Below are 25,539 nucleotides of genomic sequence, written 5' to 3'. Positions count from 1 at the left end.
CAGACAAGGGGAAGCCAATAGCTTCCTGCTACTGCCTTTCAGGAAGGAAAGTAAAACAGCAACTGCCTCAACCAAAATGACCAGCTAATTATACACTTCCATTGATCCTCTAAATCAAAACCAAGTTTAGGATTTATGTCACAAATGAAAGATAAAAAGTGCAATATCCTCAATGTGAGACAAGGTTCTAAGTATGCAACATTCTTTTAAAGATGGCAATGATGTCCTAATTACCAAATCCAAAAAACAGCCTTTCCTGGTTATTATTCTCACTGGTCTCTCTACCAAACATGGTATGTTGGTGGGCATATGGAAATGCCAGAACCGATCATAAGACTACCCTCAAATAATGAGACCATAAATTATAAACTCAGAAGAGATGGCCAATGTTGCTTACAGAAATAGAACTCTTGATCCAGCAAGACTAAATTATAACCCAATGCAAAATGTTAGGTAATATATTTAAAGAAAGAACACTTTCAGAAGATAGGATTGAGCCACAGTGGAAGCACAGAGGCAAACACTGGTGATGCCTAATTTAGCGATAATTAGAAAAATGACTTTAAAAACAACCATCCTTCTGAAAAGGTATTTTATCTCAAGTTACAATGAGTGAGAAGCGATGCTTTAAAATTATCCAAATCCCTTATTTCTGATTTTTTGCTCTTTTGTAATAAAGTTTGCCATGGAGTGCTCTACCTAAATGAACAAGACATGCCAGTAAAGCTGACATAAACATACTAAATTAGTTTGTTGTTATTCTGTTGTAAAGTAAAAAATTCAGTTTCCTTGAGTTTAAGACTACTGTCAGAGAAATTGATGTATACTCCAAATCAGGAAACAGAAGCTCAAAGAGGTTCAGTAGCTTGCCCGGGTCATTTCTGTAAGTAAATGATAGAGCTAGGATGGGAACCCAGATTGGTCTGACTCTAAAGCACGAACTCTTCTTTCCTTTACACCAAGGATGTAAGAAATCTGTTAGTACTTGAAACAATTACTTTTTAGAAAGCTGGAAAATAATTCTTGCTAAAGCTTTGACAAAAACAATTCGTAATTCCTCTAATTCAGATAATACTTTGATTTATGAATACACAAATTCAAGTGAATACACATACATACACAAAAATAACATAACTAAGCCTAGACTGAACCTCCCTGCCACTCTTTCTTCTAAATATTTACCAGGACATGAAAGAAAAATAGGTTAAAATTTGTAAAAACATTAAGTAGGATATTATCAGTTCATTTTCCACTGTGCTGAAAGAAACACCAACCTTATTGATGGCACATGCGGTCTTCTCCCGGCTGGTGCCACTGCTTGTCCTAATGATCTTGGATAGATCTTCACGAGCAGCAAGTAGATGTGCCATTGTAACTGTTGTCTTGGGTGACAAAGCATAACGTTTAGGCTGATAAATTCTTGCTATATCATCTGTTTTTACCTAAATGACAAAAGGTAAGGAAAAAAGGAAGAAAAATACATTTTAATGAAAGAGCAAAAACAATCATAACCCTTAGAAAGAAAGAAAAAGAGATAAAGAATAAGCAAGGAATTAGAAAAGAGCAAAAACACCTACATATCTGATAATTTAGGAATAATTTAGAACAAATAAAATAGACCAACAAGTGTTAAAAATATGTAACTACCAGCAACAACTCACTAAAAAATAACAAAAAAATTCTATTCATATTAACAAAAAAAAAACCTAAAAAATAGTTTTACCAAAACCACATACAGGACCTTCAAAAGGGAACATCAGTAAATCTTGCAAACAAAAGGCAAACTTGTATAAATGGTAAGAAACACCAAGTTTCTGTATTGGGACATTAAGTATTATTGTCAGTTTTCCACAAAATTAACTTATAATCCTACAGAAATAGTTTTTGAGAGAATGAAAACAAAAAAAGAATCTAAAGTTAAATCCAGAAACTCAATATGTAAGAATAACTAAAAGCATTTTGAAAAATAATCCTACCAAATATTAATATGCTATAATACAAAATTATCATCTTAACAGTTAACATTTAATGAGCACTTATTAAACGTGCCAGAATGCTGTTCACTTAGTAAGGCATTATTTCTTTAATCCTCAAAATATCCTTTTAGAGTGGTTGGTTTTTATTATGCCCTTTTGCAGATAGGAAAAAAAATGAGGCATAGAAAGCTTAAGTTAGTTCTCCAAAATATAGAGAGAATCCTAGCTCTGCCCACTTACTAACAAAGGCCCACCTGACCCGCAAGCACAGGTCTAGTATAGATAACAGTTTGCTATCCTACCTCCATCTAATTAACTAGAACTCGGAAGAAAAAAAAAAAGGTGGATGAAATAGTATATTGAGACTCAGAGCCTCATAAATCTATGAATGCAATAAATGATAAAGGAGACATCACAGATCAACGAGAAAAGGAAAGGATTATCTCTTAAATGGTGCTGGAATGACCTGGTGGCTATCTGTAATAACAATAGTATGGCACACCATATAACAAAGGGAATTCCAAAGAGAATAAAACGTTAAATTTAATTTTAAACTTAACGAGGTTTAATTTTAAATTTAGAAACAATTACATTACAAAAATTAAAATTTCTATACTTCAAAAGACATAAAACAACATCTACTGACAACTGGGGAAAATATTTTCAACAAATAATTCAACCAGCAAACATCCTTTATATATAAAAAGCTCAAACAAAAGGAAAACAGAATTGTACAGGAAAAAAAATGGCAAGACATATAAATAAAAGTTTTAAAAAAAGGAAATTCAAATGACTAATAAGCTTATGAAAAAAGTTCAACTTTGTCAATAATAAGAACAGACAAAACAAGTTAGTCTTTTTAACCACCAAGTTAGCAATAAAGAGGCTAAAGTGAGACAACATTTCATTTACCTTACTGACAGGAGTTTAAATTCATATAAACTTAACTGGAAAACAATTTGGCCATGGGAAGCGAGAGCATTAAGAGACATAACCTTTGACACAGTAAATTTCCTTTAGGAATCCACCATAAAATTTTACTTTGAAATTTATATATAAAAAATTATACATAGAAACATGCCTGGTATTGTTAATATAGAAAAAAAATGTATAAAATAAGAGAATTAAGTAAATTACTGAATCACTGTGATAAAACATAATGCAGCCATAAGAAGGACACTGAAAGAAATTTAGTACTGTTATATGCTATGACATGGATGAACCTTGGAAACATTATGCTACATCAAAGAAACCAGAAGCAGAAGTCACATATTGTATGATTCTGTTTATATGAAATGTTCAAAGGCAAATCAACAGAAACATAAAGTATAGTATAGTAATAGTTGCCAGGGCATGGAGGTAGGGAGTATTGGGAATGACTGCTGAGAGGTAGCTATGTCATTTTGGGATGATGGAAGTGTTACGGAATTACATATAGGGTTATAGAACACAGTGAACAGACTAAAAACCACTGAATTGTATACTTTGGTGTATTTTGGCCAGGCACAGTGGCTCACTCCTGTAATCTCAGCATTTTGGGAGGCTGAAGTGGGAGGATCACTTGAGGTCAGGAGTATGAGACCAGCCTGGGCAACACGGCAAAACCCCGTCTCTATTAAAAAAAAAAAAAAAAAAATTTTAATTAGCCAGGTGTGGTGGCACACGTCTGTAGTCCCAGCTGCTTGAGAGGCTGCAGTGGGAGGATCGCTTGACCCTCCAGTGAGCTGCAGTGAGCTATGATGATGGCACTGCACTGCAGCCTGGGCAACAAGACTATACCTCAAAAATAAAAATAAAATGGTAAATTTTATGTTAATTATATTGCAAAAAATTAAAAATTAATTTCAAAAAGGGTACTAAAATAGAGTTTTTAGAGATATTGGAAAATGGTTACAATATATTTAGTGAAAAAGCATGCTATAAAATTACAATCACAGTATTATCTCGATACTAGCTAAACAGTAAAGAAACTACATAATCTTTCGAATAAATGACTATAATCTTTTTGAAGGGCAACTGTGGAGTATGCATCAACAGCCTTAAAATCATTTCCTTTAATCAAGGTATTTCACTTTTAGGAATACATCATGGACATGAACAAAAATTTAGCTGTCAAGGATTTTATTACAGGGTCAAAGAGGCAAAATCAGAGAAAACCTCAGTATCTATCAATACAGTAGATATATGCATATAATATAATATTGTGCAAAGATTTAAACTGCTGTAGAACAAAGTTGATAACGGTCACTCAACAATATCGGACACATTTTCCTATCATTAAAATAGGGAGAAAATGATAAAGATATAATAAATTTAACAAGTTTAATAAGAAAACTTAGCATACAAAGACATATAATCATATAATCAATTGAAAAAGACCAAATGAAAGGTCAAAACTGATCCATACATAGCCTAAGGAAAATATATTTTTAAAAACCTTCCCAAATAAGAAAAAAACAAAAACACAACCTCCTTGTCCCAAAACATGAAGAAGAAAGACCAAGATGAGACAATAAAATATCAAGATATTTCCTAAAGGAATATTTGCTCAAAGTTCCCACTGAAGTCCAGTTAAGGGGTCAAACATGCCCATGAATCTATGTCACTGAATGTTGAAAGAATATGTCAAAACTCATTTGTTTTGGATTTCTCTGTAATCTTAATGCCAACATTGAAAATATCAAAGTACAGTAGGACAATTTTAATGCCACTACCATTCACAATTTGCCAAATATTCCTAAATTCCTTTTTCCTCAATAAAATTCTGTTAGGTTAAACTGGAGACCCAACATATATACAACCTCTATTAAGTTTCCAGAGCTCAGTAATGCTGGTGCTTCCCACACATCTGAACTCTATTCCATTTCTTGAGGTCAGCAATCATGTCATCTACTTCGTTGGTAACTTATAGTTCTTAACAGCATCTGAGCTTCTTGCACAAAGCAGTTACTCCAATGAAATACACAGACATCCCTTGGAGTTTATCCTGGCGCACATGCAGAAGTGAATCAGGCTTTAACCACCCAAGAAGCTGATTAGATACTACACACACAAATCTTCTATACCTAATCATAGGCAGTATTGAGATGTTCATCCTGAACCAGGTACATAGTACATGACATATACAAAGTGGTGAATGTTTATTAAAGAAAATGCATGAATGATGATCTTTAATACCTCTTCTAATCACTCTTCACTTTTCTGTATCTGTCAGGTGTTTGGAAAGAGACTCTATGTAAAACACATGAGAGAGGATTTCTAGGTAAATGAGTCATACTGAAGACACTAAATTATGAAAGGTACATATATCCTAAATTATAAAAGGTACAGATAAAAAGGGAACCAACATTTCAAAACACTCAAACCATGCCTCCAACCCCTGGTGACATGCTGCTACTCCTTTCCTGGACAAATTAAAATACAGTATATAGGAAAAAAAAAAAAATGAGGTTTCTCTTCCTGAAAAAATGAGCAACTACAAAGACCACACGTTGGCATTAAGAATTGCCACAGCACATCGGCCAGCTCCAAAGTCTGACGTTAATGATCCCTAATAATGACTGTAGTTACCAACAGGCTTTATCGTGCTTTACTCTTTTCTTTTTAAGAGACTGTGACTCGCTATGTTGATCAGGCTGGTTTTGAACTCCTGGCCTCAAGTAATCCTCCCAGCTCAACCTCCCAAAGTGTTGAGATTTTACGTGTGAGCACAGCACCTGCCCTCCCACCCCAACTGCCTTTATTATTAGAGACAGAGTCTTGCTCTGTCGCCCAAGCTGTAGTGCAGTGGCATGATTATAGCTCACTGCAGCCTCAAACTCCTGGGCTCAAGTGATCCTCCCGCCCCAGCCTCCTGAGTAGCTGGGACTATAGGCACACACTACCATGGACAGCCGGTGCTTTACTCTTAAATATGGACAACCAAAAACCACTGTGCAGCTGAAGAAGCCACCAACATGAGAGAGACCAAGAAAAACAACTAAATAAACAAAAAATTATGCTGGAGGAAACAGATAATTGAAAGTAGAAAAAAAAATTACAAAAGCAAAGTTTCTTTACTCAAGATGATAGTATACCAAAAAATATTTTTAAAAAATCAAGAAACAAAAAGAATTTAAGGAAATTTTTAAAATAATTGCAGAAACAAAAATTCAACACCAACTATAAAATAAAGTTAAAAACATTTCTGAGAGTGAATCAAAAAAGGGAAAGAGAGGGAAAATGAGAGGAAAAAATAAAACAACTTAAGTGGGTCTATCTAGAATGTTTAATATCTGACTAAAGCATTTCAGAAAGAGAATAAAGAAAACAAAAGGGAAAAATAAATAAAGGAAAATATAAAAGCTGAAAGAGTCTACATATTGAAAGGTTCATCTACTAAGGCACGATGAATGAAAAAAAAACTCAGACCAACATATGTTTTGCAATTTCAGAACTCCAAGGATAAACAGTCCAAAAGCTTACAGAGAAAAATAATAGGTCACACAAAAACACAGAATGGAGTCAGTTTTCTTAACAGCAGCATTAAATAGTTGAAAACGATGATGCAATGCCTTCAATATTCTTAGAGAAATATATTTTCAACCTAGAATTTTATATTCAAATGTGAAAGCAGACTAAACATTTTCAAAATGCAAGAGATTGAGAAAAATCACCTCCTATGCACTCCTTGTTTGGAAATTACTTGTGGATTTCCTACAACAGAACAAGGGGATAAACAAAGAGTGACCATGGGATCTAGAAGGTAGTAGAGCAGCCAAGGATAGCCATGCAAACAGCCCAAATTGCAATAAGTGGATGCAAGTTTCTCAGAGAAAAAGTATACAGAAAATGGAGAACTCGGCCGTGCGCAGTGGATCACGCCTGTAATCCCAGCACTTTGGGGAGGCCGAGGCGAGCGGATCACGAGGTCAGGAGATAAGACCATCCTGGCTAACATGGTGAAACTCCATCTCTGCTAAAAAAAAAAAAAATACAAAAAAATCAGCCAGGCGTGGTGGCGGGCGCCTGTGGTCCCAGCTACTCGGGAGGCTGAGGCAGGAGAATGGTGTGAACCCGGGAGGCGGAGCTTGCAGTGAGCCGAGACCGCGCCACTGCACTCCAGCCTGGGCGACAGAGCAAGACTCCGTCTCAAGAAAAAAAAAAACAAAATGGAGAACTCATTAGAAGACCTAATTTTTCAAACTACAGTTAAAAAAAAAAAAGCATTTTATCATATTGCAGAAATACAATGCAAGAAAAAATAAAATTCATTTAGAAGCCCCTTTGTAAGTTGATTAGTCCTCCAAAGATGTCCACATCCTAATTCCTGAAACCTGTGAATGTTACCTTGCAGATGCAGGTGTGATTAAGTTAAACATCTTGAGATGGAGAGGTTATTTTGTATTAGCTGTGTGGGCCTAATATAATCACAAGGGTCCTCATAAGGGAGAGACAGGAGTGTCAGGGACAGGAGAAGGCAATGTGACAATGGAAGCAGAGAGAGAGAGAAAGGCTGGAAGATTTTATTAGGCTACTGGCTCTGAAGAGAGGAGATGAAGCCAAGAGCTAAACTATGCAGGTGGCATTTAGGAGCTAGGAAATGCAAGGAAACAGATTCTCCCCTAAAGCATCTAGGAAGAATGCAACCCTGCCAATACCTTCACTTCAGGACTGCTAATCTCCAAATTTTAAGAGAATAAATCTGTATTACTTAAGCTACTAAATTTGCGGTAAACTTTCACAGCAGCCACAGGAAACTAATACATCACATGGAAAGAGACATCATGTGAAAGACAAGGTAACAGAAGCACCATACTCATGAGAAGCTAATGCCTGATGATCTGAGGTGGAACAGTTTCATGACAAAACCCTCCCCCTGCCCCCCGAACCTCCGTGGAAAAACTGTTCTCCACGAAACCAGTCCCTGGTGCCAAAAAGTTTGGGAATTGCTGGCATAAGTGACCCCAACTGGTCTAACATGGGGCAGAAGAACTGCCCAGTTAATCCAAAAAATGTAAAAATAATAATACCTGAAATTCCACTTGCAGTCAAGATAATCGGCACCAGATTTACTCTCCCACCTGAAACAACTAAAAAACTGGATAACCCACGTGATGTGAACCAATGATGGTCAGACAATGGACATCAAGGAACACAGGACAATGATCCCTAAGTGAGGAGAAGGCCTGTAATTGTCTCAGCTTACTGCCTGGAGAGTTTCCAGGTGATGATGCAGGGTGGGGAGAACGGGGGTGAGGAGTGATCCCAGACTAAGCATGGGTACAGATTAGAGGCATAAAATGGGAGTGATGGGACACAGCTCTTTAGAAAGCTATCTGAAGAGATTCAAATTTGGAAATGCCCTCACCTCCCAAACCCCTCCTCAACTGAAACACATTCTATATTCATCCAGCCTTAGGATACTTTTAAGACCTGTTGGCATCAGCACTACCTGCAACTATTCTTATATCCTGCTTTCTTGTTACATTGCTCACCATATCTATCTGGTTCTCTCATATGATGCCCCTTCTTTTATGCATATCCTGGCATAAATCACAGTATCTATGAGTTTAAAATAAATGTCAAAACTGTGGGGAAAAAATAAGTTATATGCAACAGGGATTTATACAAGACCAGGATCATCTTGTAAGACCAGTAGTTGGCCTGGACATGTAGTTGAGATAGCGATGAAGTGCAAATATGGCATGGTTACATAACAGACAAGCAAGGCAGAAGAGCTGTTATAGGCTACCACCTACAGGACACATATGGGAAAACAGCCTTACCTTTGCTCTATCAGACCATCCAAAGGACTGTACAGTCACATCTAATCGTTTCATTAACATTCGCCGGCGGCACTCATATTCACAGGAAAGAGCATCATTTATTCTTTCAAGTTGTTCCTTAAAAATTTGGAGACAAAAATAATAAACTTTAGATTCTTTCATTCTGCAAAGAAAAGAAATCTGAAAACTGTGCTAAGTACTTCCTACTGAGTCAAAAGATATTGTACTTACTCACCATTTTCTGTTCCCATGAGACTTTACAGTAAATTATTTAAATACTAAAGCATAACCGAAAGAACATTTATGATATCCAGAAGACATTAAACATACAAATTAAATTCCACCTGTTGGCAGAGTAAACCTTATCTGTAATCAAATATGTTAATTTAAGTAAAACATTTACCTGCTAAGCACTCTGGACCAATACGAAAAGAAAATACCAATAACTCATCTTGCTGGCTTTGAGCCTCTGTTCTTTTCAGATCACAGCTGTGCTAGCACATTGAGCATTATAAATATTCTCAACCAGGTATTTTAAAAAATTAATTAGCAATTTAACTAAAGAAATGTTAGGAAATATTACTCCAGAAGATCAATCAATTTTAACTCTACAAAATAATATACACATACTATATACTGCAAAATAGATGTTCATTTATAAAATTAAGTCATATTTACTAATTTAATTACATAAAATTAATAACAAAAAGGGGGATTTACCGCCTGTTCTGAAGTTAAATCAATTTTCAGCAGTGGTTTTCCCACATGATTTTTCTGGACCTTTGAGAGAATATCTTTCACCTAAAAGTAAATATGAAAGATTGTGAAAAATGTATATTCCTAATTTAAAACAATCTTATGCTTGTTTAAAGTATTGCTCTGAACACTACAGAATAGTAAAGTGACATAATTAAAATATACCATCACACACCAGAATACCACTACAAAACAGAGTATCTTTTTCAAAAAAGCACATTATATTTATTCAAGCTATAGAACATATTCTTTCCCAGCATAAGAATGAACATACCCAGACAGTTAAAGAAGTACCTAGGTTCTACTATGAGAATCTGTGTCTTAGTGAAATAACTTTGGAGTTCCTACTTAAGATAGCACTTTCCTACTTCCTAGTACATTTTCAAAAGGTATACTAAAACCTTTCACCAGCACATTGATTTTTCTCAAATAAATGCTATGTATACATTCCAGTTGTAAGTATTCTCATTCATTGTTCAGCAAGACAACATAAGGGAACAAGCCATCTATCTCAATTACGGTCATCATGTACATATTTTCATTACTTGTGCAAAGCCCCTAATTTAAATTACTTGAAACATTTTTATTTTGATAAACAAGATATTAGGCATTTACTTTTCCTTTAGCAATATCAGGGTCATTCAGTAATTTATCCTCCTAACTAAAGGATTAATTTACCTTCCTGACTGGAGAATCCATCATTAGCTAAAGAAATATTTACAAAACCAAATGAAATATTTACAATTTTTTTCTAATCAAGGGCAGTTCAGATTTTGAGGAGCATGAAGCTTATTTAATGTTGGGGGCAATCTTTAAGGAAAGAATTCAAAATTAGCTTGGAGGCTGGAGTTGCAATGTGGAGTAACTGTAAATGGGCACAGTGGAGATTTCTTCTGAGGGTGATGGAAAAGCTCTAAATTAAAGAGTTTGGTGATGGTTGTTCAACTCTGTAAATATACGAAAATGCACTGAACTATATATATATATACACTCAAAATGGGCAAATTTTATGGCATGATTACATTTCAAAAATGGTGTTTTAAAAAAATTAGCTTAGAAAGAACCTACGCAAATAAGAGACTCCAAAACTTCAGCTTTAGTAGCTTCACAGCAAATCTACATCTACAATGATACAATTTCTGTACTGATACATTTTTTACATATTTTAAAGAAATTATTATTTTCTTAAAACGGACCATTTCTGTAGATTCTCCAACTATTGTAAATATCTCCAATTTTAGGTTTTTTCATACATTATAAAAAGTATGAGTTGTAACTCCTCACTCCAGAGGAGTTCTCAATGTATACTTGTAGTTTGTTATGTGTAATCATATTCAGCTCCATTCCTAGGATTCCAACATTACGTAATAGTTTTAATAAATCTGAAAAATCACTTCTTATAGAGTAAGTTAAGGGCACAGGCTGTGAAGGTTGACTACCTGGGTTTAAACCTCAGGTCTACCACTATTTAGAAATTCGCTTGTTTAACTTATTAAATCTTTCAGTACCTCAGTTTCCTCACATGGTTGTCTAGGTAATACTACACAGGGGTGATGTATTACCCATAACCTTGGGTGATGTGAGAATTGAGTTATTACATATAAACATTTACTCACATGGGTGATGTTAGTATTAAGTGAGTTATTACATGTAAACATTTAGAAAAGTGAATGCTATATATTTGCTGTTATTATACCACCACTATATATTTGTTGTAATTATAACACTATAATTACACATTTGAACAACTTTAAGTTAGAAAATAATACTTTCCTTCCCCAGTGATAACAAAGTATCTTCTGGACAAATCACATGTAGAAGCAAGAAAACATGAAAACTTTTACTTTTGGTTAAAAACTGAATAGAGTAGGAAGACCTTTTAAGGAAGTATTTAGCCAAGATGGTCATAGTAACAACTACCTTATAATTAGTATGCCAGTATTTGAACCTAGGCATTACAGACTGCTTCCAAGTAGGGAAAGGAGGTAATTGAGAATGTTGTTAATACTAAATAAAACCCATAAAAAGGAATAGCCACTTTGAGAAGCACTAGGAAATTATGATGAGCTCAGAAATCTGTCTAATTTGAAATAGTCCCAGAAAATTTAGTAAACCCCAGATCAGTCTTCATCCAGAGGAAAACAGAAAAAAATTCTGAAGAGTAACTTGTTAACTCTCTAAGAATGTTTTTGAGCTGAGATTCACAGACTTAGTCTCTGGTTTGCAAGTTCTACCAAAAAAAATTTTTTTAGTATTCTGTTTTTATCTTAATGACACTATAATTCTCTTACATTCATTAAGACAAACCTTATTTTTCAGTTCATAAATTATCAATGCAAAAGAGATCTTTACTGAACAAGGATTTAGTTTAAGGCACTGTGTCTAAAAATGGAGTTATGTACTTATTCTTGAAGGTTAGGCAAGAATTTTATTTTCCTTTAAAATGAATCCTGTATTATTCCCCTAGAGAACTGCATATTTAACAAATGAAACCCAGGAACTAGGCCAGAATTTGGTCTGTGAGAGTAGCATCCTCTCTAATATACGGCTTGACTGCGAACAAGAGTTGTTCACTAACTGGGAAAAAAAAAAATGCCAAAGTACATAAGGTACATAGTTTGTAGTTGTTTTTAACTATCCCCATCAGGGTCCTAATTAATACATTCTTCCATTCATTATATAATGCATTTACTCTTACTAAACATTTATCCACCAAAAACTGTGCATGCTCACTGCTAAAGAAACCACACTGCAATTCTATTAACATCCATTTTCTTAAAAGTTTACTCTCCTTTGACTTTGTAGGATAACTCTACTTCTTTCTTCCTTTTCTCTTTCTCTTCTCTCTCTCTCTTTCTTCCTTTCTTTCTTTCTTATACTACATTACAACCCTGGTTAGGAAAGTGATCCTTAACTTTGCTAAGTGATTTCTATCATGTTAAACTCTGGCAAAGATGAAGCATTAAGATTTGATTCCTGAATATTAGCTACTGACAAATTAGGTCACAGGCCTGTTAGGTCTGAATCCAAAACTGGGTTAACATGAAGATAAACTCTTGAAATAAAATGTACGCCGCATAATTATAGGGAATAGTTTCATTTTTAATACAGCACTTACATGTTAGCATTCAGTTGAATTTGGGGGAAAATAAAACAAGATAATACCTTTGATTCCACTTGGTTTAGCATATGCGGAATGTCAGAAGTTGTTGACTTGGGTATACCAAGTGTATCAAACATAGCTTGAACTTCCTGATAAATGTCACTATTTTTATCTAATTGAGAATTTTTATGTTTCTTGTTCTGTAGTATCTGTGAAGCTTGAAGTTCTGTACTTAAAAATACTACAATAAAGAGAAAATAAATAATGTTAATACATGCATAAGAATCTCTTAAAATATTTCACTGAAATTATTCACTTAAAACAAGTATCAATTAATACCAATAATGCCAACTTACAAAGATCCAAAGAATACCAATAGCTGTAGAACACTGTAAACTTATAAATGAAATGATTCCCTAGTCCATAGCGTTACTTTCTTTTTTTTTAATGAAATGAGAAAAAACAACTAAAGCTATATAAAATAGACACCCTATTAAAATGCATTTACACTGTACTTTAAATGGTTGATTCATTTCACACTGGAGGAGCCCTAGTAGCTCCTACTGGAGTTAAGCAGGCAAAGATCCAGGCCCCACAAAACAGCAGCTTAACTTTCATCTACTTTACCTATAGAGGTTTAACCTAAGACTTAGTTTGAAACAGATGAATGGATACAGAAAAAAGGGCACTAGAAGCGAAAAACTAAAATGAATTTATTTAATACTACCAGGAAAGAGAGAAATGGTTTATTTTATTCTCTTTGATTTCACACTAGCTGGTTTCAGTTCCATTTTAATTAACATATTAAATGATCTAGATTGCTATTTCAATAAGTACATGTTTACCAAGGACCTGTTCTGAGCCAGGAACGGTGTGAACAATGGGGATGCCAAGTCAAGGAAGATATGATGCCTACCCTCAAAGAGTATAAAATCCAGTAGTTGAGACCCACCACCAAATCAACAATTTAAAAACAGGTAAGAATGTGTAAGACTCTGGTAAATTATTCTGTCTCATATGTACAGAGCACACAGGTCAGGGGAGAACATACAGCTCTAACTTTAACTGATCTATAAGCACATAGAGCAATTTGAGTCAGGATAGAACACCCCAAACTGTTTACAAGTCCCTTTACTTTCACCGTTTCATCTAATCCTTTCAACAGCCATATTTAAGAAAATTACTCAAAAATCTTAAATGGTTATAGTCTTGTTTTAAAGAGACTCTTCACCACAGTAGGTAAGACTTTGTTTTTGGCTGGGCATGGTGGCTCACACCTATAATCCCAGCACTCAGATCACCTGAGGTTAGGAGTTCAAAACGAGCCTGGCCAACATGGTAAAATCCTGACTCTACTAAAAGTACAAAAATTAGCCAAGCGCGGTGGCACATGCCTGTAGGCCCAGCTACTACAGAGGCTGAGGCAGGAGAATTGCTTGAACCCAGAGGCGAAGGCTGCACTGAGCCAAGATCTTGCTATTGCACTCCAGCCTGGGTGACAGAGCAGATTCCATCTAAAAATAAATAAATAAATAAAAATTCTTTGTTTTTATTTGTTTCGTTAAAATTAGACATAAACGCCACAATTTAATATAGCAGTTTTAACTTCAGCTGAACAGAAAATACACCTGAAAAACAATTTAAAAGTACAGGTGCCAGGGTCCCATTCTCTGAGATTCTGAACAGTAGATCCAGAAGCAGGAGTTGGGCATCTGTGTGTGGTTTGTTTTAGACCCAGTGTGATTGTCAAGGACAGGCAAGATTGATAGTCACTGGTTTAAAGACTTTTCCATGCAGTCAAATATCAAAATATTAAGATCAATTATTAAACTTTAAGACCAATATTAAATTTTCTTTATGAGAACTACACTAAGGTCCTTTTGACTTAAAAACTTCATTAAGACCAGGTGTGGTGGCTCAGGCCTGTAATCCCAGTATTTTGGGAGGCTAAGGTGGGAGGACAGCTTGGGCGCAGGAGTTTAAGACCCACCTGGGCAACACAGACCCCATCTTTACAAAAGATTTTTTAAAAATTAGCTAGGCATGGTGGTGTATGCCTGTAGTTCCAGCCATGCAGGCTGAGGGAAGAGGATTGCTTAAGCTCCAGAGTTTGCAGGGGACCAGTGAGCTACAATCACACCATTGCACTCCAGCCTGGGCGACACAGTGAGACCCCATCTTATAATAAAAACTTGATTAAAACAGATTATCAGTTTTTCAAAAATTTATATTTTAGACAGAACCTTAGCTGAAGTCTATTGTTGCTGTATGGAAACATGCATTCCCTATGTAAGAGTACAGACAAGAGTCTAGCATTTACGATGCTAATCCATGCAGATAGTAAGCAGTGTAGGGAAAAGTAAGCCTTCTTCCTTTTGCTGAACCTTAGATTCCCCCTCCCCAGAGGCAATCACCATTAATTTCTTGGGTACCCTTTTAGGCATGTGTGTGTATAGGTATTCAAGATACATAGTAGCCATCTACGTGCTTTTATATAAACAAGAACATGCTATACATGTTCTGTGTGTGTGTGTGTGTGTGTGTATATATATATACATATATATATATTTTTTTTTTTTTTTGAGATGGAGTCTCCCGCTGTTGCCCAGGCTCGAGTGCAGTGGCGCGATCTCGGCTCACTGCAAGCTCCGCCTCCCAGGTTCACGCCATTCTCCTGTCTCAGCCTCCCGAGTAGCTGGGACTACAGGCGCCCACCACCACGCCCGGCTAATTTTTTTTTTTGTATTTTTTAGTAGAGATGGGGTTTCACCGTGCTAGCCAGGATGGTCTCGATCTCCTGACCTCGTGATCTGCCCGCCTCGGCCTCCCAAAGTGCTGGGATTACAGGCGTGAGCCACTGCGCTCGGCCATGTTCTGTATATTTATTTTGTGTTTACCAACATATCTTAGAGATCATTCCATATCAGCACATTTGATTTATCTGCATTCTTCCTATTACCTATCTAGTGACATCACTGCATTAATGTACCATTTCTATTTATCTATATTTATGGACACTCAGGTTTCTGGTCTTTTTGCTACTACAATGTCACAATGAACATGGTTTTCTTTTATCTTTGTACACTTGGGGAAATAGATATATATTCATAGACAAAGAATTGCCAAGTCAAAAGAATTGCCAAGTCCAAAGGCCTAGTAATTTTTAATGTGACACTGAAAATGTGTCCTCCTAAGAGGCTGTACAAGCTATTCTCCCATCACAGTCTAATATCTGTAGTATACGAAAAGGCTTACTCCCCCAAACTTCTATTATGATTTTTTGAGTGAAAAATGGTATCCTGTCATAAGTGATATTGTGCATCTTGTCATGCTTAGAAGCAGGTAAAAAAAATTTTCTGTAGAATGCATGTTCATGTCTTATGTATTTTACATATTTTCTCAGTGAATTTTTATCTTTTTTGTCTTGATTTATAAAAGCTCTTTACATGGTACAGAATTTGGCCCTTTTTATTTTATACATGTTGCAAACACTTTCAAAAAGAACACAAAGAAGCTTATTATATCAATATGATTAAAACAGTTGAACTGAAGAAAGAATAGATGCTGGTAAGACTGTGAACTGGTATAACCTTTCTGGAGCAAAATATGGCAATATACATCTAGACCAGAGACTATTTTAAATGTTCATAATCTTTGTCTAAGTCAGCAAAAATATAAACAAGGAAATCATTTCAAAATAGAAAAAAATCCAAATACCTCCAAATTTGAAATCTATTACACATAACGTTATGTCAATAGCAGAGCCAATTTATTTTTTCAAAAAAAAGGGATAGGGAAATAAAGAGATAAACAATATATCAAATGAAGAGGAGGAGAAAAAGCTGTAACAAGATCTTTATCTTATTTAAAAAATGAGTGAGTGAGAGTGTGAGAGTGTGTGTGTATGTACACAGAAGACAAAGACACAATATTCTCTCTAAGGAGTGAAATTATAAATGCTTTTATGTTTTATGTATTTTCTAAGATTTCTATAAGCATGTAATTTTTGAACATATAAAATTTACCATTTTAATCATTTTTAAGTATACAGTTCTATGACATCACCATCCATCTTCAGAACTTTTTCATCTTCCCCACTGAAACTCTGTACCCATTAAACACTAACTCCTCATCACCGCCCTCCTGAGCATGTTATTTTTATAATCAGAAAAAATGATATACTTCTCTTAAATCTCTTCTTTATTCCTACTTGTACCAGAAACCTGTATCACTACAATTGCTAAGCTTCTTAGCAGCTAAGGAAAAAAGGGAACCATGATGGATTACATAATTCTCATTGACTGATATTAAGGATATGCAAGTTCCTCTAGTCGGTGCTTCTTAGGTTCCTTTCTGTTCCAAAATACCTAAGAGTTACTGTGATCTCCCATTAACAGTGGTTCATTAAATCAGTGACTCGCACCAAATGGGAGGAAGATGGAGAACGGTGTATTGGGATGGAGGGAGAGGGCATATAATTTTTATCCCCACTCAACACATACAAGGTAATTTCAATGCCAATACTTTTAACACCACTAAACACACACACACACACACACACACACACACACACACACTTCATCTCCAATGAAACAAACTTTATTAAAACACTAGCACCTAGGAGGAATATGTCACATGTAATCTTTTTATAAATGGTATAATCTGAAAGAGAAATCTTCAATAATAAAAGGTATTAGATTAGTCATTGTTTGTAGAACTTTAAAAACATTATAAAATTAACCTAAAGTAAAAAAATGATGAAAGAACCCAATACAAACATGGACCTACTATTTATGGCAATTGTTTGAATACAGTGTGATCTATATTCCAAATCCCTCCCTGATGAAACTGGTCACATATAAGTGTCCTAAAGGCACAAATTTTATCTTTTTTTTAAAAAAAAAAAAAGCAAACAAACAACCCTCATATATCTCTAGTATCCAGAGCAGTTCCTGGTACAAGAGTAAGTGATCAACAATTTTTTTTTTAACAAATTATCATCCAGTGCCTAGTTTCAGAGAGCTTTAAGATTAAATAGGACCTTGGAGATCATCAACTTTAGCCACATAGTCAGGAATAATAATAACAGACAGAATGAGATAAAGAAAAAATTACTAAAGTACTATATAAATCACAAACACAGGACATTCTACATTGGCCAAATAAATCACAAGTGTTAGAAGGTATACTGGTAAAATTCATACTATATTATATAAACATTTCTGAGATAGCTTTGTATTTTAAGTAAAATATTAAAACCTTTTAAATATACAAAATGTCTAATGCTTCATTAATAAATCTTGACTTGAAAATAATAAAAACCATAGCAAACACATGCATTTAAATGTTCAACATAACTTACATAGAAGTTTCAAACAGTCCTCCTTCTTTTTTAAACGATCTTTAATATCTCCTGATATGAGTACAGAATATGGACATGCCATTTCTTTTAAAAAGCCACTTATCTCAAGCTGGAAGCTCTCTAGATCATCTCTTCCTTTAAAAAAGAAAAATCATAAAACATTTACTGAGCATTTACCATATAATCCAATACTATAAAATCTAGTCGTTTATTTCCATTTTACATTCAATTCTAAATTTTCACATTAAATCCTTAAATGTGTGATCACGAAGCTTATGTTTACAACTGAAATAGTAAAAGCATTATTATGGCTATAATTATTAATTCACTTCAGAGCAAATGATCCATTTCTACTGTATTTCTATATATTCAGAAAAATAAATGCAACCATTTAACCCTCAGTGCCTATCTTTATTTCATAATGTAATTACGTAGGCGGTCGTATTATATGTTCAGAATTCAACTTATTTTACTTTGAGTCAAGTGAACTGTTAGATCTGGCAAGGAAAAAACAACTGAACAGTAAGGATAAGCTGGGTGCGGTAGCCCGTATCTGCAGTTTCAACTACTCAGGAGGGTGGGGTGAGAGAACTGCTTGAGCCCAGGAGTTCAAGTCCAGTCTGGGCAACATAACAAGACCCCATCTCTTAAGAAAAAAAGGGATACCTTTCAAAGAAAAAGCTACTTTTGTGAATGCACAATTTTTAATTTTTCTTTTTATTATACTATTAATATCTGAAATTCTACCAAAGACCCACAGGACTCCAGTTACTAAGATGGTGATGAACTAAAGAAGCTTTATGAGCTAATACAGACGTTTTTAATAGAGGCATTCCTATGTGAATCCATATCCTGAGCTACAAGCTTCGGAACACAAATTAGGAATTACATATATATATAATATTTTAAGCCTTAATTCAACATGAGCACCATTCAAAAATTAAACTTTTAAATAATCAAATTCAGACCCTACTTTTTCTAAAAAACTATACTAAGGTTTAGACAGCAGATATCAGAGCTGTCAGGAAGAGAAAAAATAGCAGATAAACAGTAATTGCTTATAGTTTTATAGCAAATTTAAGTATCAATTTTGGATTAATATAAAATTTAATCCAAACATGTTTACTACCACATACTGAAATTCTTTGGAATACGTGATTTTTCTTTGTACAGTGGGCACATTATTGATAAAACTATAAACCATAAGTTATCAGTTTATCTTACTATTAAACAGAAAAGTAAATAAAACATAATGGCAATACCAGCAGACGTGATACTTTCTTCCAAGTTGCATAATGCTTTTATTTGAGAGCCTAACCAAATACAGAGCTCTGAAAATTCAGGTGAAGATAATCCACCCTCTGCTGCCTTCGTAAGGGCTTGCTCTTCTAACAATGGTCCTTTATACCTAGAAAGGAAGAAATACCAGTTAAAAACTAAGTAAGCCAAACAAACAAAAAAACTTTCAATACTCTGTGTCAAGGTCTGCTGCTTGTTTTTGTAAATAAAATGTTATTGGAACACAGCAATTAAATGTATTAATCCACAAATTAGCTATGGCTGTTTCCACACTACAATGGAAGAGCTAAGTACTTGTAACTGAAAATGATCACTACATGGCCTTTTAAAGAAATGGTTTGCTGATTCCTGCTCTATATAATTAACACTTAGCTTTTTTCCTACGTGTTAACATTCCACAGTAAAATTATCTACCAATTTTAAGATAAATTCCACAGATATCACAAAGTCAAATACAGCATAAAGTCTAATAACCTTACATTAATTACAATAAAAGTGTGGTGAAAAAAAGCACAGATACAAATTACAAATTTAAAAAAGCTAAAGTTGAAAAGAACCTATTAGATCATTTTAATCTAAACCTTTTATTTTATATTATTTTATTTATTTACTTATTTGTTTATTTTTCAGACAGGGTCTCACTCTGTCTCCCTGGCGGGAGTGTAGTGACACAATCTGAGCTCACTGCAACCTCCGCCTCCTGGGTTCAAGCAATTCTCATGCCTCAGCCACCAGAGTAGCTAGGATTATGGGCACCCGCCACCACACACAGCTAATGTTTGTATTTTTAGTAGAAAGGAGGTTTAGCCGTGTTGGCCAGGCTCTCCTGAGCTCAAGCAATCCACCCACCTCAGCCTCCCAAAGTGCTGGGATTACAGGTGTGAGCCACCGTGACTGGCCTCATTTATTTATAATTTTACACTTTTAAACATTTCTGCAAGTTGTATTTCACAAGAATCTTAAATTTTCAAAACACTTTATATACTATCTTAACTAAATTAGATGATCAGTTTTCTGCTTTTATGGTTCTTTTTGTAACTGAACTTTTGTTAACATTATAAACTCACAGATAATATATTTGATGTGTTTTAATCCATTACAGTTATTATTCTTTTGATACTCAAATTTTTCTATGTCTGATTTGTAGTAGCCCGTTCACGTAGGCCAATGGAGCCCCTTGTCTTGTCCCGTGTACTCTCTGAATACTTTCCTTGCTTTCTACAACATCATCTTCCTGCCTTAGACTTGGAATCAGGCATTTCTCCAAGGAGCCCCGATTCTTTTAATGGTATTTAGAGTACATAATCTGGTACCAAAGGTTGAGCACTGTTTCTATGCCTTTTTCAGAGAAACTATATTAGGAGTTCATATTGCTATTTCCAACTGGCATTTAGAATTGTAGGGGTTTTACTTATTTTGTTTTACATTTTTATCTTCTCTTACAATGACAAGTCTTGTTTTAATTAACATTTACAAATTCCTAATATATATTAAAATAGTTATAAATTACATATGGCTTCAGAATAGGAAATCTAGCTTACTACCAACAATAAAATTACAGTTTAATTTTTTTATATTTACAATGTATTCCTGTAAGGATATACAGAAAAACCATTCCCATGTGATTAAACCACCTACTCGATACATTAATAGACATTTGTTTTATTCAGCTTTTAATTTATAGGGATTTGTTTCTTTTTATTTCATTTTTGTCTTATAATTATGTAAAACATTAATGCGGTTTCAAAGTCTAACTTAAAAAACAAAGTACTTCAGAAAAATCTAGTTTGCAATTTTAATCTTGTATCCTCTACTCTGTTCCCTCCCTCCCCTCCAGGTGACCATATTTATTAGTTTGGGATTGTCCTTCCATCATGTTTTTCAACATAAATATATGCATTTTTGTCTCCTCTTTCAGATAAAAGGCAGCCTACTATATACTGTTCTAGTCCTTGCTTTAAACACATACATGCTCACACACACATACATTTACATTAGTAGAGATCAGTATTTAGAGATATTATTCAACCGTTTTTTACAGTTATATACTGCCCCACTGTCTGGATGCACCATATTTTATTTAATCAGCATCTACTAAAGGACACTTGGACTGTTTCCAGTGTTTTATTAATATAGTTCGGCAAATTTTTGTCAGTTTATATCTAGGATAGATTCCTAGAGGTGAGGCTGTTGGGTCAAAGGGTAAACAGATACGTAACTTTGCTAGATACTATGAAATTCTCCTGTAGAGGGGTTGTACCATCAAAGCATCAGAGTACCCATTCCCTCATCATTCACCAAAGTTGTCAAACTTTTGGGTTTTTGACCATCTGGTAACTCAGTCTAGTTTCATCTACATTTCTCTTATGAGCAAGACATAGGGCATCTTTGCATATGTTTAAAGGCCACTTGCATTTCTTTTTCTTTGAATTCTCTGGTTATATCAGATGAAGGGTGAGTACAGGTATTTTCAAATCCTCATTTTGTAGGTAAAGAAACTAAGACTTCATGACATTAGGAAACCTGCCTTTATGTAGCAGGCCAGGCACAGTACTAGGCATGCATATATATATATATATATATATATATATATTTCATTTAATCTTTACAGCAATGCTTTAAGTTAGCATTATCCTAATTGTGTAGAATCAGAAGATGGCACTAGCATTTAAATCCACGTTTAACCCAAATGCTCCATCGTTAACATAGGTCTTGTTAGACCTCTGTCTACAACTATAAGGAAACTAAGGAAATAACCTGGTCCAGCTGATACAGCCAAGTAAAGGCAGAGCTGAGACTAGAACATTATTTCTGCACCCCCAGCTCAAGGCTGGTTCTTCTATGACTCAGCCTTCCTCCATGTCTTACAATGCCTCTCAATGAGATTTCATAGTAAACATCTTAGATCCTCTTACTTGCTTTCATTTCTGCAATAAAGCAATACTCATAAACTCTTGAAAGAATTTAACTAATTCATATTGGTGTAAGTTTTTTTTTTTTTTAACTAAAATGTCAATAATAAAAACCAACAAAAACTGGTCAAATCACAAAAAATTCTGAATTTGGAAAAAAAAATCTAATCTTTAATGCCTTAGCTCATCAGGCGAAGTAAAAATAAAAAGAGGAAAAAGTAAATGCATTTAACATATCTGAACATCTAATTAACAATCAAAATCACAATAGTGGCTAACTGTATGTTGGGTCAGCACTAAATGATTTATATAAATTCTCTCATTTAATTGCCACAATACCCTATAAGGTAGATACGATTATTAGCTTCATTTTACAGATGAGGAAGCTCAGGAAGATACAGGTAAATAATTCGTCTGGGATGGCCATAATCATAGCGAACAATCGTCCCAGAACCGAGCCACACAACCTCTCTTTATAGCCCCGCACTCTTAGCCCCTATTGTTCTGTCACCATCCAGAAATGTATCTAATTGTCTTATGCAACAGAAGTGTCTAAAAATATTCTGCTAGATAACTGGGTAAGAATATGAAAGCACTCTTCTGGCTAGAACAGTGCTTCTTAAACTTTTATGTGCATATGAATCTCCTGAGGGTCTTATTAAAATAAAGATTCTAATTCAGTAGAGCTGGAATGAAGTCTGGGATTCTGCATTTCTACTCCCCAGGTGGTGACGATGCTGCTAGTCCACAGACCTCTATTAAGCAGCATAGTACTTATTTTTTTACTTTCGTTAAAAAAAAAAAAAAACTCTCAATATTTATCATCACTCCTCCTCTTGCAGTACATGAGAAATTAGAGCGCGCATTTAAGAGTCTATTTATGCTACATTTAGCAACTGTTTAGTGCTTACCACATTTATTTCATACTTGCTTTGATTTCCAACACCATTCAGCATTTACGAATAACCAAGCTCCTGGTTTGTTCTATATATTCTTAGTTAATCATGAAAGTGCTACTGTTATTCCAAACACTGGGAACATCTCCCCTAGGCCTAGGCCCTCCCGCAAAGCCTCATACCCTGGAAGCATAGTTGCTGGTCGGACATTACTTCAAGCAGGGTGATCCAAATCTTCAGTCCATTAGGGCTGCTGGTAACTCTCCTGAACAACACAACCAGGGCCTAATTTACTTTCGATTTTCATCAGCCAAGAGACAAAATGGAAGACCCTTTCTTTTCCCATCATTTACCCAACCTATTGTCTCTGCCTCTCATCCAACTCTCCACCTCTCTCTGCTTCCCAAAAAATGTCCACTATTTTCTATCCACAGCACGGCATATATTTTGCTATATTGTCCATCTCTTCTCAGAAAGATTATCCCTCTCATTTTCACTCTGGATTCTCCATTTTGGACCCAAACTGAGAAGCCCAGAGCTGCTGCTAGGAGACTGGAGCCAGGGTACCCAGGGGAGCCCATCCCCAGGCACCCACCCTTGGTACAGGCTACCTCGCTTCCTGGCCCAGGGAGGAAAGGAGAAGGGGTATGTGAACAGCTGTGGGAGTCGGAGTCTCAAGAGTTGCAGCGAGCCCAAGCCCAGGCCCTCTAGCCCAGCCCAGACCGTGGGCTCATTGGTTCTTCCACCCAGCCAGCCCACACCTGCAGAATTAGATGGAGCACAGTTCCATCATCACCCAAGCACAGGTGGAAGATGCCCTGGTGCTCACCAAACAAGGCCTGGTCTCCAAGTCCTCCTTAAGAAGCTTTGTGGATGTAACATCTTCAAGGCCCTTTTCTGCTATTTTCACACCCAGCATGGCCAGTCAAGCTCTTCCACTGAGCTCGAGCATATAAGGAGGAAGTCAACACCACTGCTAAGTCAGATCTGCTCCAGTGTCTCCAGTACCAGTTTTATCAGATCCCAGGGACATGCCTGCTCCAAGGTGACAGAGGAAGATCAGAGGAGGATCTGTGCGGTCACTGACCTAGATGAAACTTTTGTGCATCTTTAAGCCCAGCAACAATGCTAGCTTCACAGTGCCTACAGAGATTGAGGAGACCACTCAAGCAGGTGTATGTGCTCAAGAGGTCTCACGCGGAAAGAGAGGCACACTCTTTGAATGTGTTCTCTTCACTGCCAACCTGGCCAAGTATGCTGACCTGTCACGGATCTGCTGGACCAGTGTGGGTGTTCCGAGCTCATCTATTCCATGAGTCCTGTGGTTCCACCAGGGCTGCTAAGTCAGGAACCTCAGCCTCCTGGGGAGGAACCTGAGGAAAACCCTCATCCTGGATAACTTGTCTGCTTCTTACATCTTCCACCCAGAGAATGCAGTGTCTGTGCAGTCCTGGTTTGATGACATGGCAGATACTGAGTTGCTGAACCTGATCCCAGTCTTTGAGGAGCAGAGCAGAGGACGTCTACACCAGCCTCGGGTAGGTGCAGGCCTCTTAGCCTTCCCTGCTTCCAAGCAGTGGTCATCCTAGTAGGGGTCTTTCCTACACTGTGCCTTTACAGTCACCTGACAGAGTGGAAGCTGGAGCACCTCACCACATGGGCCTGGAAATAGTGAGAAGTGACTGTAAAGAGCTTAGGACAGCTTAGATGCCAAGCAGGCAAATGCCAGACCAACAATACCCAGAGCTGCCTGCTCCCGAGTTGTTGGGTTCCCGAGATGTGTGTGAGTGTGTGTTCTGCCATGAACTGTGGCCCCAGGACACAGTGTTTCAGTAGGGGAGAAGCTGAGTCTTGGTCTTTCAAGTCATCTTCTCTCCTGTCACCCTAAAAGCCACTGAACTCTATAGGGATGAAGACTATTGAACACTCCATTGCCAAACCATGGCCTTTCCCCAGTGTTATCAGGCCTATGCCAAGGAAAACGGAAGGTTATGCCTTTGGGTGCTCCAGGTACACACCTTTCCAAAATCTTTCTCCAGCCAGCTGCTGCAGACAAAAATAAGACATTTCTGGGAAGATGAGGACTTGTTTCCAGGCCAGTACCCCAGTGGCCATCAGGTCTTGTGGCCCAAAAGCTACACTTGCCTCCAGCCAAGTGCCTGGCATGGGCCCTTTCTGTGTCTCCCCAAGGTTGGGTACTGAGCTCCCTTCCTCACCATCTAGCCATAGTCTTGAACCTATGGGGAAGGAGGTTTTCTTCCCACCCCGGAAGAGAACAGATTACTAATTTCTGTTCTTTTGACTCTGTTTGAAAATTCTCTTTCTTAAAAAAAAAAAAAAAAAAAAAAAAACTAAGATTATTATTCCTACCGTCTCTAGCTTTAGTTATTTTTATTTTTGCAAATTCCTAAAGAGCAGATAGTAGGGGTTTTGGCCTCCTTACTTACCAAAATAGCATCATTATCACT

General features: G+C 36.0%; 1 protein-coding gene across 1 annotated transcript in view; it reads right to left on the bottom strand.

Moving 5' to 3' along the window:
- Window positions 1-25,539, bottom strand: part of FAM98B (family with sequence similarity 98 member B) — a 32,615-nt gene that overhangs the window by 3,380 nt on the left and 3,696 nt on the right. The window contains exons 2-7 of the mRNA XM_025390736.1: window positions 19,227-19,372; window positions 17,965-18,099; window positions 12,665-12,843; window positions 9,464-9,544; window positions 8,744-8,860; window positions 1,275-1,442 (exon numbers count right to left, since the gene is read on the bottom strand). Coding sequence (XP_025246521.1) covers window positions 1,275-1,442; window positions 8,744-8,860; window positions 9,464-9,544; window positions 12,665-12,843; window positions 17,965-18,099; window positions 19,227-19,372 — 826 coding nt within the window. The remainder of the gene's footprint in view (window positions 1-1,274; window positions 1,443-8,743; window positions 8,861-9,463; window positions 9,545-12,664; window positions 12,844-17,964; window positions 18,100-19,226; window positions 19,373-25,539) is intronic.

Source organism: Theropithecus gelada, chromosome 7a (genome assembly GCF_003255815.1).
Source record: "Theropithecus gelada isolate Dixy chromosome 7a, Tgel_1.0, whole genome shotgun sequence".
NCBI lineage: Eukaryota > Metazoa > Chordata > Mammalia > Primates > Cercopithecidae > Theropithecus > Theropithecus gelada.
Note: the sequence above shows the minus strand (reverse complement) of the source record. Positions and strands in the feature narration are given on the sequence as shown.